The sequence below is a fragment of the Falco punctatus genome (genome assembly GCF_963210335.1).
Source record: "Falco punctatus genome assembly, chromosome: 4".
Classification (NCBI taxonomy): Eukaryota; Metazoa; Chordata; class Aves; order Falconiformes; family Falconidae; genus Falco; species Falco punctatus.
Window position 1 is genome coordinate 72,890,896 of NC_137583.1, and position 15,275 is coordinate 72,906,170.

General features: G+C 35.5%; 1 protein-coding gene across 1 annotated transcript in view; it reads right to left on the reverse strand.

The window, feature by feature from the left end:
- LOC308063406 (macrophage mannose receptor 1-like) overlaps positions 1-15,275 on the reverse strand; it is an 81,093-nt gene that overhangs the window by 14,953 nt on the left and 50,865 nt on the right. The window contains exons 13-24 of the mRNA XM_080386333.1: positions 14,892-15,016; positions 13,630-13,717; positions 12,547-12,691; positions 10,992-11,033; positions 10,710-10,873; positions 9,554-9,621; positions 7,478-7,578; positions 6,827-6,969; positions 5,997-6,111; positions 3,959-4,128; positions 1,899-2,001; positions 820-1,049 (exon numbers count right to left, since the gene is read on the reverse strand). Of these exons, the coding sequence (XP_080242459.1) occupies positions 820-1,049; positions 1,899-2,001; positions 3,959-4,128; positions 5,997-6,111; positions 6,827-6,969; positions 7,478-7,578; positions 9,554-9,621; positions 10,710-10,873; positions 10,992-11,033; positions 12,547-12,691; positions 13,630-13,717; positions 14,892-15,016 (1,494 nt within the window). The remainder of the gene's footprint in view (positions 1-819; positions 1,050-1,898; positions 2,002-3,958; positions 4,129-5,996; positions 6,112-6,826; positions 6,970-7,477; positions 7,579-9,553; positions 9,622-10,709; positions 10,874-10,991; positions 11,034-12,546; positions 12,692-13,629; positions 13,718-14,891; positions 15,017-15,275) is intronic.

Sequence of the window (15,275 nt, forward strand, 5' to 3'; positions counted from 1 at the left end):
ACTGTTAATTTGGGATGAATAAAAATTTCATTTAAAATTATGTGTAGGAGCGCAAGTCTGATAACTAATTTTTGTACTATTGGTTTCCCCCCAAATTTCAAGAAATGTAGATTATTTTAACTTAAAGTATATTTGAAAACTTAATAATTTCCCATCAAAGCTGGTGAACTCAGTGAATCATCTTGTTGATTAGGTTCGGGGAATTTTTTGGGTTTTAGGAAGTGGTGTGTTGTGTTCACTCATTTGTCTTTCTTTCCTGTGTTCAGCCAAACAAAGTGAATATGGGACAAGTGTCTGTGCCAAGAAGAAAGGGTGGTGTATTTTAACATCCAGAAAGTATCAAAATATCAAAGAACTAGGAGAGGGAAGACAAAATTAAATTAGGTGAACAATTAATTATTTGGCTAACTATCCTCAAAGATGTTAAAAGAGTCAAAGAAACAGCACCCTATTCCAATTGTGAAAATTAGGTATTGTTATTTAGAATAAATGCTTTCTACTGCACATCTTAAAATATATGGATTTTATGTCAAATACACCACATATCAAAGAGGTATTTCAAAATGCTAGCCTAAAATGTCTTATTTGAAGAGACTTCAATATCACAGAAGAAGTGTGAAAAATATGTGTAATATATACAATTTACTCAGAGTAATAGAAGAGGATGGATTCCTACCTGTAAACCTGACAGCACATAAAAGTATTTAGGATCAAGGTATAAAGTAATAAGCTAAAGCAAAGCGAGATAGTGAGACTTTTCAGTTCCTGATTTTTCCATAAAAGAAGTAGCATCATGTTCGATTAGTTTGATGTTCTTACCACATTACTGTTAAGACCAATCCACATAGGCACTCCATACTTTAATATCTTTAGCCACAGGAATGAATGACTGTAGGGGTCTAAGATGCTGGAAAGGTCAAATTGATCACGTTTGCAGTTTTTTCGTGCATCCTCCCATTTCATTTTGGTATGGATGAAAAAATAACTACTGTTACCATAACGGATAATGCTGGATGGGGATGAACTTGTAGAAGGCAGAAAATCAGCATCTGTAAAATGAAATGAAATTATGAAAAAAGACTCATATACTTGTTCAAAAGGGGATTATGATTTTGCTGTGGTTGCAAATAGAATTAAACAAAAAGCTTTTTTTCTTGATTTCACATTCTCTGACTTTTGATCAGTGTGGGCTATTCTTTAAGCCAGATCAGGAGTAAAAATCAATTACAAAGCCATAGAAAGGAAAAGAGCTGCTTAAAGCAAGCTCTGACAAGGAATAAAGGAGCATTCTGTATAAACCTCCAGAACAGTATTACTGAAATGAATTAGGATTAGATTAGGTCACAATTTCTTTAATAAAATACTTTTTCATCAAAAGAAATATTTTGCAGAGACTGTGTTGTCTTCCAGGGTTGTTGATTTTTTTTTCCAGAGAAAAGAAAAACTCCACAACAGACCAGTCCTTAAAAGTCAATCAGATATTTAAATTCAGGTTTTCACTGATTTTTAATTTCCTTTTTGGAGTAAAATCAGTCAAGTTCAGTGTGGGAAAGTTACGGTTGTATTTTAGACAGTTCATGCTGCATGTACAAGCCAGTATTTTCCAGAACAGCTTTTGAAAGCAAATGCGTTCAGAAAATGACAGAAAAAATCATGAAACAAATACCATGTCAAGGGTCATACAAAACACAAAGATACAGATACAAATTCCAGTTCAGGAAGGCAGCAACATGGCAGTTACTAGGAAGGGTCAGCTGAGAGCAATGACTTTAACTGGACCTTTGACACACATGACCCTTGTGTTCCTGCTTGAAAAACAATTTATGGAATCCACACCCCTGGGCAATTCCCTGAAAAACCGTAAGGTTTGATTGTGTTTTAACTAAAAAGACAAGTACCTGCAGTAATTTGGCAAATATATCCTCTGTTGTTATCACAACCTTCATCAGCCCACTTCCCTGCTTCTTTAACAGGATTATTTCTCATGACAACACAATCAGCCTTGAGGCAAAAAGATATAAAATCAGTTACAAGTAGCTAGCAGAAGCAAATACAAAACTTTTGTCCCCCTTTTACATCTACAGACACAAGTAATGCTGTAGTTTTACTCTCACATCTCTGTAACATCTAATAGTAATGTTGTTCTCTTTTGCACAACATTGAGTTGGATAAGCAGACCAGAGAAATTCTGGTATTCTTGTATCTCCAGGCATACAGCAAGGAGAGAAAGCAAGCCACAGACAATTTAAAGAGAAGTGAGATCAACTATTGCAGAACAGACCAGTTAGCTTTACCCAAGAAAATAACCACAACCCTCAGGGGGCAATACAATGTTTCTGACATATCAGTCTCCAAATTTATTGGTGAAAGCTGTAATGGCACGCACAGCAAAATTAGAACTGCTCCTGCCCAAAGACAGCCACTGATCTGTCAGTACCACTTACAGTGACATTTCAGCTTCTCTGACATGGACATGATAGCTACAACCTATGTTAGCACAAATTAGACAAACAGTGATGAATGCAAAAAGCTACATGGGTACAAATGGTTTTCTGCAATGAAGCATCCAGATTTATTTTATTCTATTTACTTATTTGATTTTGCTGTCCAGGAGGAGATGCACAGAGAAAGACTTAATTTGTAAGTTAAATTAAAAATCTAATCTTTCAAACTGAACAGCTGCATAGTATTTTGTATTAACTATGATAACTTATTTTTTGCTAAAGTCAAGTAAACTTAAAAACAAATCTGAACTTTATAAAATAGGGTCTTCGTAAGTTTGCACAGAAGACTTCATAGAAATCCTAATACTTTACATAAGAAGAGAAACATATATATTGTTCCTCCCAGAAGTAGCATTTTAAAGATGCTTTCTCTTTTGAACTTTGAATTCTCCCACATTTTCTCCCTCCATTAGAGATAAGAAGCTCCAAGGTACTACTTTTAAAAACAGGAAAAAGGACATCATACATAAAAATAAGATTCCTACATTAGAAATGGCATTCACAACAAATACAGCTAGTACTATTATGTGCTGTAGTTCCATAGCACAGAACTCTCTAAATACATAAGATCAGAGAGAGGAATTCTATGACCTATCAGATTAGTTTGTATGGCAGAGAAACAGCAGAAGTAGGTTTCTTTTTTTGTTTATTTTTTTGTAAAAACTGAATGGCTGTCTTTTTATAGAAGCACATCCTTCCCACAAATGTGACTGATAGAATTTGCTTCTATGTAAAACACAGCTGTTTGAGGGGAATGTTTGTAAGTGCCTCTTGCAAGCTACGTAAGACAAGAGGAAATGGCCTCAAGTTGTGCCAGAGGACATTTAGACTGGATATTAGGAAAAATTTCTTCACTGAAAGGGTTATCAGGTATTGTAACAGGCTTCCCAGACAAGTCCTTGAGTCACCATCCCTGAAGGTATTTAAAAGACATGCAAGCATGGCACTTAGGGACATGGTTTAGGATGGACTTGGCAGTCCTGGCTTAACAGTTGCAGTTGATGATCTTAATGGTCTTTTCCAACCTAAATGATTCTATGATTCTATGCCAACTGAGAAACCTGCTAAGTTCAGGCACATCTGTGGTCAGAGGACTAGAGGGATGTGCTCATTCAGTGTGCTTTTGGGGCAGATGCCATGAGGCAGGAATCCAACTATTCTCTTTACCAGAGCCTATGAGAGACTGTGGGGTGAACACAGAAGCAATGTAGCCTTCATGGACACAGAGAACTGAAATCTGAAATCACTCTTTGTAAAAGAACTGCACGGATATTGTCACAAGCTAATACAGCAATTGCCCAGGGCTTAAAACCATTCACCATATTTGGATTTATATTTGGCATGTATATATTGTATGAAAGTAATAAGTCAAGCAGTAACGTCTCAAATTCCAACAAATACATAAATGCAATCTAAAATCAAATTTCAGTGAAAATTTTGTGATTGCTATTTACCTGGCCATCATATGAGTATAAATCTGTATGTCCTGATGGGAAGCCTTTGGCCCAGTTTGTAAAGTAAACCCCTGTTCCATCTGTCCAGAGGAACCTCAGTTCATGATTTATATCATTCAGTCCAATCCATGTATCAGTAACAAAATCTTTCATATGGAAGGTGAGGAAAGCTGAAGTAATAAAGAAAAAAAATAACACTTTTAATGAGGGACCATTGCAAGGTCTGGCCTCACTGAGGTTGGTGATATTAAAATATTTTTCCTGAAATACAGAACACTTCATTGTTGACAACACAAGCAGGTAAGACGAAAAGAAGGTGATTTTTTAGTTTAATGAACAGGCAACCAGACATACAACTGTGGGTTTTGGCAAAATACTTCACCTAAGTATCTAACCTGGTACTGGGATGAATCCCAAGAGCATGACGGAAATGGTTTTTTGTAATGTCTTAAGACATTTTTGAATCCTAGTCCCACATTTGACTTACAAATTTACATCTGTGCATATCACACACATTTTTTTATAATCCCACCAGAGTGGTTACCCCCCAATGGCATCAGACAGCACCACTGAGCACCTGCTACTCGCACATCTGCACAAATAGTGCTGTTATAGAACTGCAAGCGTTTCCTCTCCCCCTGGAACACACCGGCAATAGCCTGCACTGTCTTAGCAGGGAGCAGAATGCACCAGTGACAAGTTTAAAATGAGTCTCAACAGAACTATTCATCACAAGCAGTTCAATTGCTACAGCTTTGCACCATCCAGGAAGGTGCTCATGTGTCTTAGCTACCATAGCTAGCTGACAAATAGGGCAGACTAGGGCAGCTGGCATTCACTAATCTACAACATATCAAACAGTGTGATAAAATTAATATATCATGGCTTTTGCCAGCTGCTACAGTCATTCTTATAAGCATACTTTTCTCAGCAAACAATAGATGAATTTGTGTCTGCTCTATTAACCGTTCACCTTCCTTTAGTTTTTTTTTTTAAATGAATGCAGCTTCCAGGAATGAAACCTGTAGATATCTTTGCCAAATGTTGACATTGCTGTTCTGCCAGAAACTGAAACAGGAACTCGAGCCTTTATGCCTACATTGCCAGCAATAACAATAATTTAGTGCTAATAGCTTTATTGCTCATTTCTCTTTTACCTAGCATTCAAGCCCTGTGCATGAACCAGCCACCTGAAATCCGTACTGCAGTAATTATGTTGGATAAGAATTTAATTCAGGTATATTTGAAAAGTGAATGTTTGATTCTTGATCTCTTCACATGTAGAAAACATAAGTAGTATGAAGTTCATGTCAGCAGTCTAAATTTGAACTATTTAATTGCTCAGATGACAACACAGACTTGTTTTACAATGGTTGCTTTTGCAGTATGCTGTTTTGAGTTCAAAAAGAGTATGTGTTGTACAACATCTATTTATCATCACTGTAGTATAAAACAGTACTGCTAAAAAGAGGGTGTTATTAACATCTATCAAAATCTTCCCCAATTTTTAATTCGTATGTGTACCATGTTTATTGAAGTACGAGGTAATTTCCCTGTGTTCATCTCCCCCTGTCACAGATGCAGCACTTAGGTTCATTAAAATAAGCTCCTCTAGTGAAAAGAATGGTACATTTATGTGGTGAGTTGTGGGCAGGTGTATGAGCAGTCAAACCTCTGCCCCAAGCTGCCCAGAGACATAAAGTTCTGAGCCTCAGGGCTCAGAAAGCCATGCAGCAAGTTAATGCCACCTAGTGAAACGGCATCATTTGGAATGGAACTTGCTCAGTCCAGCTGGCATCATGTGCAAGCAAAAACAGCACTACTTTGGCTGCCAGCACAATATATGTGTGTACATATATATAAGCCAACATTAAAATTTGGCATATTCAGGTGAAGACTTCATTGTAAATTACTGAAGTCTATGTGTTTTGGAACAGAAATCTTTATTCAAATCCTGTCCATATTCACACAAATACAAAGCCATTCTGTAAAGATTAAATGTCATCTCATCTAGTTGCTACAAAACTATACACAGTACCTTGCACTTGTTCATTAGGGATAGTGGCCAGGTTTCCTCCTAAATTCATGCAAGCTGTTCGTGCAGCATGCCAAGTGACACGTTCATCTTCTGTAGATCCAAATATTTTGTAACACTAAAACATAAACAAATTCTCTATATATTAGCTTTACTCCAATATCCCTCACAGATTTAAAGCCATGCTTTAAGCAAAGCAGGGTGGAGAAAAGGCAGTAAAATAATACATTTATCTGAAAAAAACACATTCAGCTTAAAATAAGCTTTATATGCTGGTCCTTGTTCTATATAAAGGTCTCAAGAAAGTGTTTGGCTCAAGAAGACATATACTAGTTTTGATCTGAAATCCCTAGAAAATAAGCAAAAACTGACTTTTTATAGACACTCATCTAACAGTGGTAAGTTATACATGACTGATATTAGTCTGCCTATTTGATTATTTGACTCTACAAAGCATACTGTGCTAGTAAAGTTAAGGAAGACAAAATGTATTCAGTACTGAAAAAGTGTTATGGTTTGGCTAAAAAACATCAAGATCAAAACATCAACGCTTCAGGAACTCTGTCTAAACTCTCTAGGAAACATATCAAAAGGTCTGAAGAGATGACTTTCATCAACTGCAACTGAATATGCTTCATTAAAAGCATCAAAAAAGCATCTTTCCTGCAAAACAATGGATGGACAAACAAACAAAAGCATGCAGGCATCAAACAGCTCTCTAAAAATTAATAATATTTTACTCTAATAAAAAAACCAATATTATTAAATAATTCCCTTGTTTTCTATTTAATGCTTTGCCAAATACCCAACATGCACTGTATTTGTTATGGTACCTTATTATGAAAGGAAAGCCAAGTTGGATGACATCCTCTTGGAGTTGAAAATGTTGTTGGAGGAACAGTTGAATTAATGGAACTGTTGTGCCTTTCACATATGTAGGGATTTGGATAACCACAGTTTATATCATTCCAAAATCCTGAATGTAAGATAAATGGGGAACTGTGTGACACCACATCCAGAGCTGGCTAAATGGAAATCAGCTTCACTTGTTCTTGCACAGAGTGCTTTTAGTTGAAAGGTAAGATCAAATCCTCAGAGTCTCTCAGTTTATTATCATTCTATATCAGCATCTAGGATAAATATGTCACTTTATAGACACTGTAATTACAGAATGTTAAAAGCTGTGTAGAACCAGGTACTAGAAATATCAATTTTATAGTGGCACAGTAGGCCAATTCTAATAAAAAATACAAAGCATTTGTATAGCAATCACAGACCTCTATCAGAGCTTCCCCATGCCAGGCTTAAGGTAAACACAAAAGCACAAAACTGTTATAAAGTCCTGAAAATAGTACTATGGTCTGCTCCTATGATATTTTGCAAAAGATAAAAAAAAAGTGGGGGAAGGGTGCCTCTCAGAAGAAAAAAAGTTGTCACACAAACACACAAATAATGAAACTCAGGAACAAACACACAAAACTCACCTAAATTCTTATACATAACTACACAGTTTTCATCATTGTTTGCAAAGTTAGGTTCATGTGGTGCCCAAGCCAAATAATTCACTGGAGTGCCATCCATCCAGCTTAAGAAAAACAATCCAACAAACACTTCTTTAACATACAAATAGAATTGCTTCCACGTTACAAAAAGTAATTTTGCAATATGCTTAATATAGCCAGTCATAGTTTAAGGTGTATAAGGTTTTTTGACCAATTTGCCTCTTCGCTGATGGCACTAAACTTACTCTCTATGCAAAGACATAGGTTTATATGTTGAAGTCGTGTTTACTCTGCATTTAAGCGATGTGCTAAAACTTTTGCAACTGATAGGACAATACTCAACCACTTGGGCCAATGTGAAATCATTTCATCAGACATCATTTCAGCATAACAGAGCCCCAGTGCTCACCATTTCCCACACCCCATGTGCCCGTCACAGGGAAAGAGATTTTATTCATAACACTGGTAAAATGATTGATCTTTCCCCCATGCAGAGGAAAAGGGCATGACAAACCACCTAAAAGGAAAATCCTGTGACAATGTGCCTTACCATAAGGTAAAATACCAACTTTGAAAAAGTTGTACACCCATGTAGATTAAACAGTAAAGGATGAAACCAGGCAACCAAACACTTATTAGGAGACATATTCTTATTGGACTGCAAGTGCAGAAGTGCACAGGCTTGCCTTTCAGGCACATACAAAAGGTACTTCACTTAGAAGCACTTTCATCCTACGGGCCCTACAAAAACAATGGAATGTTTCATTTTCCGAAGGTGATCTGGGTCCCCTAATATACTCATTATCCTCTGGAAGTTCCTTATTGTCACTGTGGACTATAAGGAGAACTAAGAACTACTAGGCATCTATCAAGGCACTTCAAGACCCAGAATGAACTGAATCCAGGCCTAAATTAACATCACTTCTAAAAAATTATATGTTACTGCATACTGACATTCAGAAAGGCTTGCATAAAACCTGCTTTTCATTGAGTGCACCTGAAGTTATATAATGACAACAGCTATCTTTTTCCAACAAAAAGAAAATGGGTTGCATTTTACCCTCTATTACAGTCTGTTCCCAAAGGTTAAGCACAGGGGAAAAGAACATTTTTACCTACCAAAACTCTTATATATTTTGAATTGGGGCATCTATTTATATTTTCAATATAAATCACGGCATAAAGGAAACTAGAATTCCTGAATAAAGCCCCAAAATATATCATCTGCGGTGTAATTTTTCTGCTAGCTTTGGGTGAATTCTATTTAGGAAACATGCAGTATTTCTCCTGGGTAGTCTGGAACTAAATTAACATGGAATCAAACCACTTGACAACATTAATATGTTTAAATTAAGACTCAAAACTAGGTATGTCCTTTGAAAATCCATGCCCTATTGAGTTAACTTCTTTGGTCCCACAGACTACAAGGTCTTAAAACAAACAGTAAGGCAAAACTTTCCAAATCCAACAGATCTGATGTAAAGTTATAACAAAATTAATGCTTTTATATTGTTAAAGGATAAGTCAAGTTTTAGGGTTTATGAATCTACTCTAGCTTCCAGTGGTGTCAAGGAGAAATTCCATTTACTTAAGAAGGAGCTGGTCTTCTATGAAAAAAAATTTTCACTAGCATCCACAAGAAACACTTTTTACAAATTCCTTATATTGGCTATATTTTCTTGGAGTATGGACAAGACAGACAAAAGCTGAGAGCAAAATTCAAGTCAAGCTTTCTTCCTGCTATAATCAAATATAGAATAACAGTAACAATAACAGTGTGAGAATGCCTAATGACAGAGAACCCTCAGAAATGGGAGTCAAAAAAAAGTGGATTAAATATAATGCTACACTGTGGTACATTTACTACAGAATACATTTTTACAACCTTCATAATTAAAAAACACTAAACACGAAAATCCCACAGAATTCAGAGGAAAAACGTTCTCTTTTGTTTTGACAGGTCACAACTTCATTCAAGCTCTTCATTATTTTTGCTGCGCTCAGTAAATTTCTTTATTTTAATGCCCAATGCAAGTTTGACGGTTCTAGTTGGCCTACCTTGTTCGTTGGTCAACACTCAGTTGTAAACCAATGAAATATGAATCCTCTTTGCCATTTTTCAAGATCTAGAATGTAAATATTAAAATTGTATAAATGTTCTCTCTTTATCACAGAAATTATTATGTTAATAATGATTAATATACATCTGACTGACAGAGGATATGACCTGATATATTCTCTAGCTGCAACATTCAAGTTAAAGCAGCTCACCGTGGACAGTCCACAGTCAAACTTCAACATTGGCCAAAATCAGCACCTCTTGCACAGTCTCTGCAGTTGACATCATCTGACAAATTTCTTGCAAAGGACAAGCCTCCTACAATTTGGATATAAATCAATATAGACCCTTGTGTCAGCTCACTGTCACTCTTTAGGCAGCCCAGGAAAAGTTCTATGTAGTTCATATATGACTTTTAAGCCCACTCCTGATTAATGAATTTGGACTCAAGACAGTATAAACAGGTAACCAAACCCCACCACCAAGGAAGTATCATTTAAAAGCTCTTTCTCATGGCATAATCCATTATTCAAGTTGTTCTTCCTGCATAATTATATTCTTCTTACAAGAAAGGAGGCAAAGGAGCAAACTTGAGAACGAAAAAGAGGCTGCTGGATAGACTACATCTCAGATATACTGACAAGATCAAAAGCCAGTGCTCTGAGTGTTGCATGTAAACCAGTATCTGTTTTGATCCACTAACTTAAGATATCTTGAGTTTATCTGTGGATAAACTTTATTTTCAGTTAACTCACCTGCCTTACAGAATCATAGCTCACAAGTATACTACTTCTTGCTAAAATGAAGCCACAGAACAATTAAAGGTAAGCATAACATTTACCTTAACACCTTACTGGTTGCAGATAGATATAATGTGGTGTAACTGCTACTTTGAATAGGAAAAGTAGATAATGATCTGTTTAATGCTTACTGTACTTATGTCTATACAAAACACTAAACCAAAATTTTCTTTGACTCCGCTATGAAACAATCTGAAAAAAAGACTTGAGTTTGTTCTTCATATTAATCTGGCTTAATGCTACTGCAATTACACTATCATAAAACTTGCAGGGAGAACACCGGGGTGAAAAGAATTTGTGCCCATGCTCACTTGTTTTGGATGATTTATTCCATAGTATTAATGATTTTTCTTACATATCGCCAGAGGAACTTTCTTTCACTTTCACTCTCAATGACAGCAAGGTCTCCGAAGTTCGTTTTGCAGAACTCCCGACCTTTTTCCATAGGAACACTCTCCGTGCTGAAATAATATTGTTTATCTTCATGTACAATCCATCCGTCATCAGTAGTCTTGTATTCTGTAAGACAAATTGTAAGCAAACTTCATTGTTCCTGAGATCAAGACATTCTCATCAGTAAAAATTTTTAAATGCCTTTAAACATGCACACACAAATAGTAATAACAATAAAACTTACTGGGTGCAGGAGATTCTGTTGGTTCAGGTTTTACACTTGCTCCTATAAGGAAAAAATATAATATTATGATTGTATGCTTTCTGCTGTAAGAGAAAATATTTAGTATGATTGATAGGCATGTTTTTCTATTGACATTGAATTTCACAGTTAGCAATGGATTTAACACCAAAAAGTAGAAGGAACTAAATAGCCTAAATCTCTTATTTTTCGTACACTATTTAATTTTAAATACATATTTTTGTTTCCTGAGACTATTCCTTATGTGCAAGGTATTATAAAATACCTTGAAATTTACCTGAATTAAGTAATAATTTTTGGTATTCACTGGAGGCAGAAAACCTTATGTCCCAAAGCTTTTAAAGGGGATTTTATGTCCCAAAGCATTAACTTGATTAAGACAGTCCTGTATCCCCTTCTTCCTCCTTTCCTCAGGTCACTTATGCATTAATTCTGGCTTAAACCAGAGGCAACAGGAATGTAGGCTGGGTTACCTTCTTCCATGGTGCCCTAGCTAATACAGAGTGAAATTCCTTCTATCTTTCTCTCATTAAGAGGAACTTCTATCCAGATCTTGAAAATTTCTCTAGATAAAATCTCACTGGAGAAGATCACAAGAAATTTAACTGGTCCCCGAAAAGAAGACTTCAGGCTAAAGAATTCCCCTGTTTGTTTTTGCTATGGTATCATGGAGATGGCATCGTGGATGACATCATTAGACTCTCAGAAAAATTATTTCTAATACAGGAGATCTCTGTCTTTATAGGTTTATCAATTTATTTTATGCTAAAATATAAGCTCAGAGATACTGACTTTTAAAAAGAAATTATCTGCCTAAGAAATTCTTTTACCAATACAAAGCAGAGCTGGTATTTTATTGTCAATAATCTAATGCAGAATCTTTATTTTGCTCCCCTCCTTCCCAATATAAGAATGTGGTAAAATTTTAAATGAGCACTTGCTAAAATACTCAAACTTAAGTAGATGCACTGCTTATGGAACTCAAGGTTTCCCTAAATGATAATTTTTGTCTCGATGTCTTCAAAAAAACCCAAAATAACCAAACTCAGCTCTCAAGAGAATTTAGCAAGAAACCAACATGTGAATTACTACAGATTCAATTAGCTGAAAAAACGGGAACTGAGCCAAGTAAAGGAGAGAGTTTTCACACACAAAAATTCAAGTATGTGAACTGAGTTGCAAAGTATTTTCTAATAACTTGAAAATCCGTAATTTATTGGCAACAGTATGAACTTTTTTAAGTGAAAAGTCAAAAGCGAATGTGAATATTTGAAGGAACATTTCCTATTTCTCAAGTATCACATTTCTCCTTCTGAAATCATAGAGCAAGGTCAGTGAGAAGTCCCCACAGGGCACCAAAGGCACTGTATCTTCAAATGCATCAAAACCTGGGAATCCTTATATCACTTGGATATTTCACATTCCACAGGGAATCATCCTGATAAACAGGTTTTGAAATTTTTGATTTCTTAAAGTAAAGGAAAAAATGAAGTGAGAATTATTTCTTACTATACTAATACCCAGGAGTAAGCGATACCTTTTCTTATCTGGCAAATCCATCCATACAGATAATCACAGTGCCTGTCATTCCAAAGCATGCTGGAATCACCACTGATCTCTGCACAAAGTTCGATTCCTTGATAATTATTGGGTTCTCCAAAGCCCCAGTTTTCATACCTCACCTATGACAGAAAAGTTTTTGTGAAGATTCTGTTCTATAGAAAGAAAATAATTGAAAGAGGGAGGGGAAAGCATCAAACCACAGCCCTACAACTTGTTCCTACTGTCAGTTTTAAAACTTAGATATTGGGAAACCAGAATCTCCCCATGCAAATGCTGACATTTCAAACTTTTTTTCAGATTGCAACTGGACTGCAGCTTAGATAACAGTTGTTTCTGATCACAATTTGAAGAATATTGATGGTTTTTATAGGACCTAAATTCTGTAAAATTCATCTAATAACAATGATGGGTCATGATACATGTTGATATTAAATTAAGTAAATGTCCTGTATGAGCTAAAATAGTATGACATTATTGAGACACAATAAAAATATTGACATTTTTCTCAGAAAAATATTATTGCTATTCTAATTTTTCCATATAAATTCCAGTTTCAGTTTTCTGTATGGTAAAATTCCTTCAATGTATTTTGGTCAGCCTTGCATGACTTACACCCACATCTCCAAAACCACTTTTTTTTTTTGACAATTTTATATCTTAGTCTAAAGTACAGTCAAGTCACACCAGCATAAAACAACTGCCTTCAGCTACACGGAACATAGGTCATTTCAGATAAAGATCTAATTAGCAAAGAAGAGAAATACTAAAGATGTACTCTTTTACTCACAAAATCCTTGCATTTATAAGAACATTCTCTTAGTCTACAAGAATTTAATTTTCTTGTTGATTCAATGCACATTTTCTTATCACAAATCAATAAGTTTTAGCCAAAAAAAATCAGGCCATGAAAATTGCTATTCGTAAGCTTTCCTAAAGAGAGCATGATATACTAAAGGGTTATGATTAAGCATAAAATTACACAGAAACACATACACCACACACACTTGAGAAGCACAGGGACTGCAAAATAACAGCTGTGGAAAATTAAATCACTCACTGGAGATCCATCACTCCAAATAAAGCCATCATCAGGATTCAAGTAATATAAGCCCATCCAGAAACGCTGGTGGTAATAGCCATTATTCCTAAAAACAAACCCAAAAATAATAAATGTCCCATTTATAAGAACTTTAAACATAAAACCAAAATTAATAAGAGGAATCCAATATTTTTATCATCTGTCATTCACAACAGTTAATAAACTTCTCTAAAAATAATCCTTAAAGCTGTTAGAAACAATAACAACCACAACAGAAATTAATTAAAATGCAACCACTTCTAGCTGTTATCACTGTACATTAACTCAGACAGATTGAAATACTGACCAAGAAAATGTCCAGATCCAGTCCAAGTCCTGAAAATAAGGTGATTTAATATTTTTGTATAATGGTTCAATAACTACTGTTGCTCCATTTATCAACACTCCATTTTCTCTGTAGAGGCACTTAGGGTTTCCAAACACAAACAAGCAAACACTTGTTGCAGTTGAAATGCATTTAAAAACCAGCACCTTAAACTAATTCTTGTCTGCAAGCATACACATTTACTTATCTTAATTTATTGAGTCAATTTGTGATAATACAGCATCTAAGACTTTTTCCTTGCTGTAAGTATGTAGCTGGGGTTCTAGTACTGTTGTAGCATTTTGCAAGGCTGCTATGTTTCAGTCTTGCTTCCTAGTTAGACAAGGATGTAGAAGTTAATTGAACCCAATCTATTCAGGTCATATTGCAAGTGTTACATTTTTGAGGGTATTTGACCTCATTCCAAAATCTCACACCTGCTTTTAACATTCAGGAACTCACTAACCTTAGTTACATTCCCTGTGTAGGAAAAAATGAAACTGAAGTTGCTTCTGCTTTCTGATTAGTTCATAAAAATGACAAACAATCAACATATTGACCAGATTTATATCACAACTGCTACCCTATTTGTACACTTGCTTATGTGAAAACAACTAGCATCTGTGGTAATTTTATAAGATCCCCAAATCCCCAGTAAATATTTTTACATCAGATGATAAATGTTGCCTCAGCTAGATATCTTGCCAATCTCATTTTAGCATTAGTTTCTGGGGTAATAGCCACTACTCATACAACTCCTGCTATTTCATCAGCTTTGCTTTTTTGCTGTGTTTGATAAAGATGCAGATTATTAATGCAGACTGGTTTATACAGAAGTAAAAACATACACCTTAAATAAAATGTTTCAGAAAGGTCAAAAAACTAGTTAAAGGATGACCACAGTACAGATACTCACGCAATAGAACGCCATATCACATACTGTTCTTCTTTCCCATTAATGGAGGCCAGATCTCCTCCTATAGCTCGACAAAACTCCTGAGATTCAAGCCATGTTTTCTTTTGCTCTCCTCTTGAAAAAGGCTAAAGAGAGCATTTTGCAATCAGACAAAATAGGCCAAAGGTCACAAGATCAAGATCAGCTACCCAAAAGCAATTAATTTACAATTAACTTGTTCTGTGGGGATGTGGTGGTTTAACTCCAGACAGCAACTAAGTATCACATAGCTGCTCACTCACTCCCCGCCACCCCTTCAACGGGATGGGGAGAAGAATCAGGAAAAAGGTAAAACTCAAGGGCTGAGATAAGAACAACTTATAATTGAAATAAAATAAAAATAAT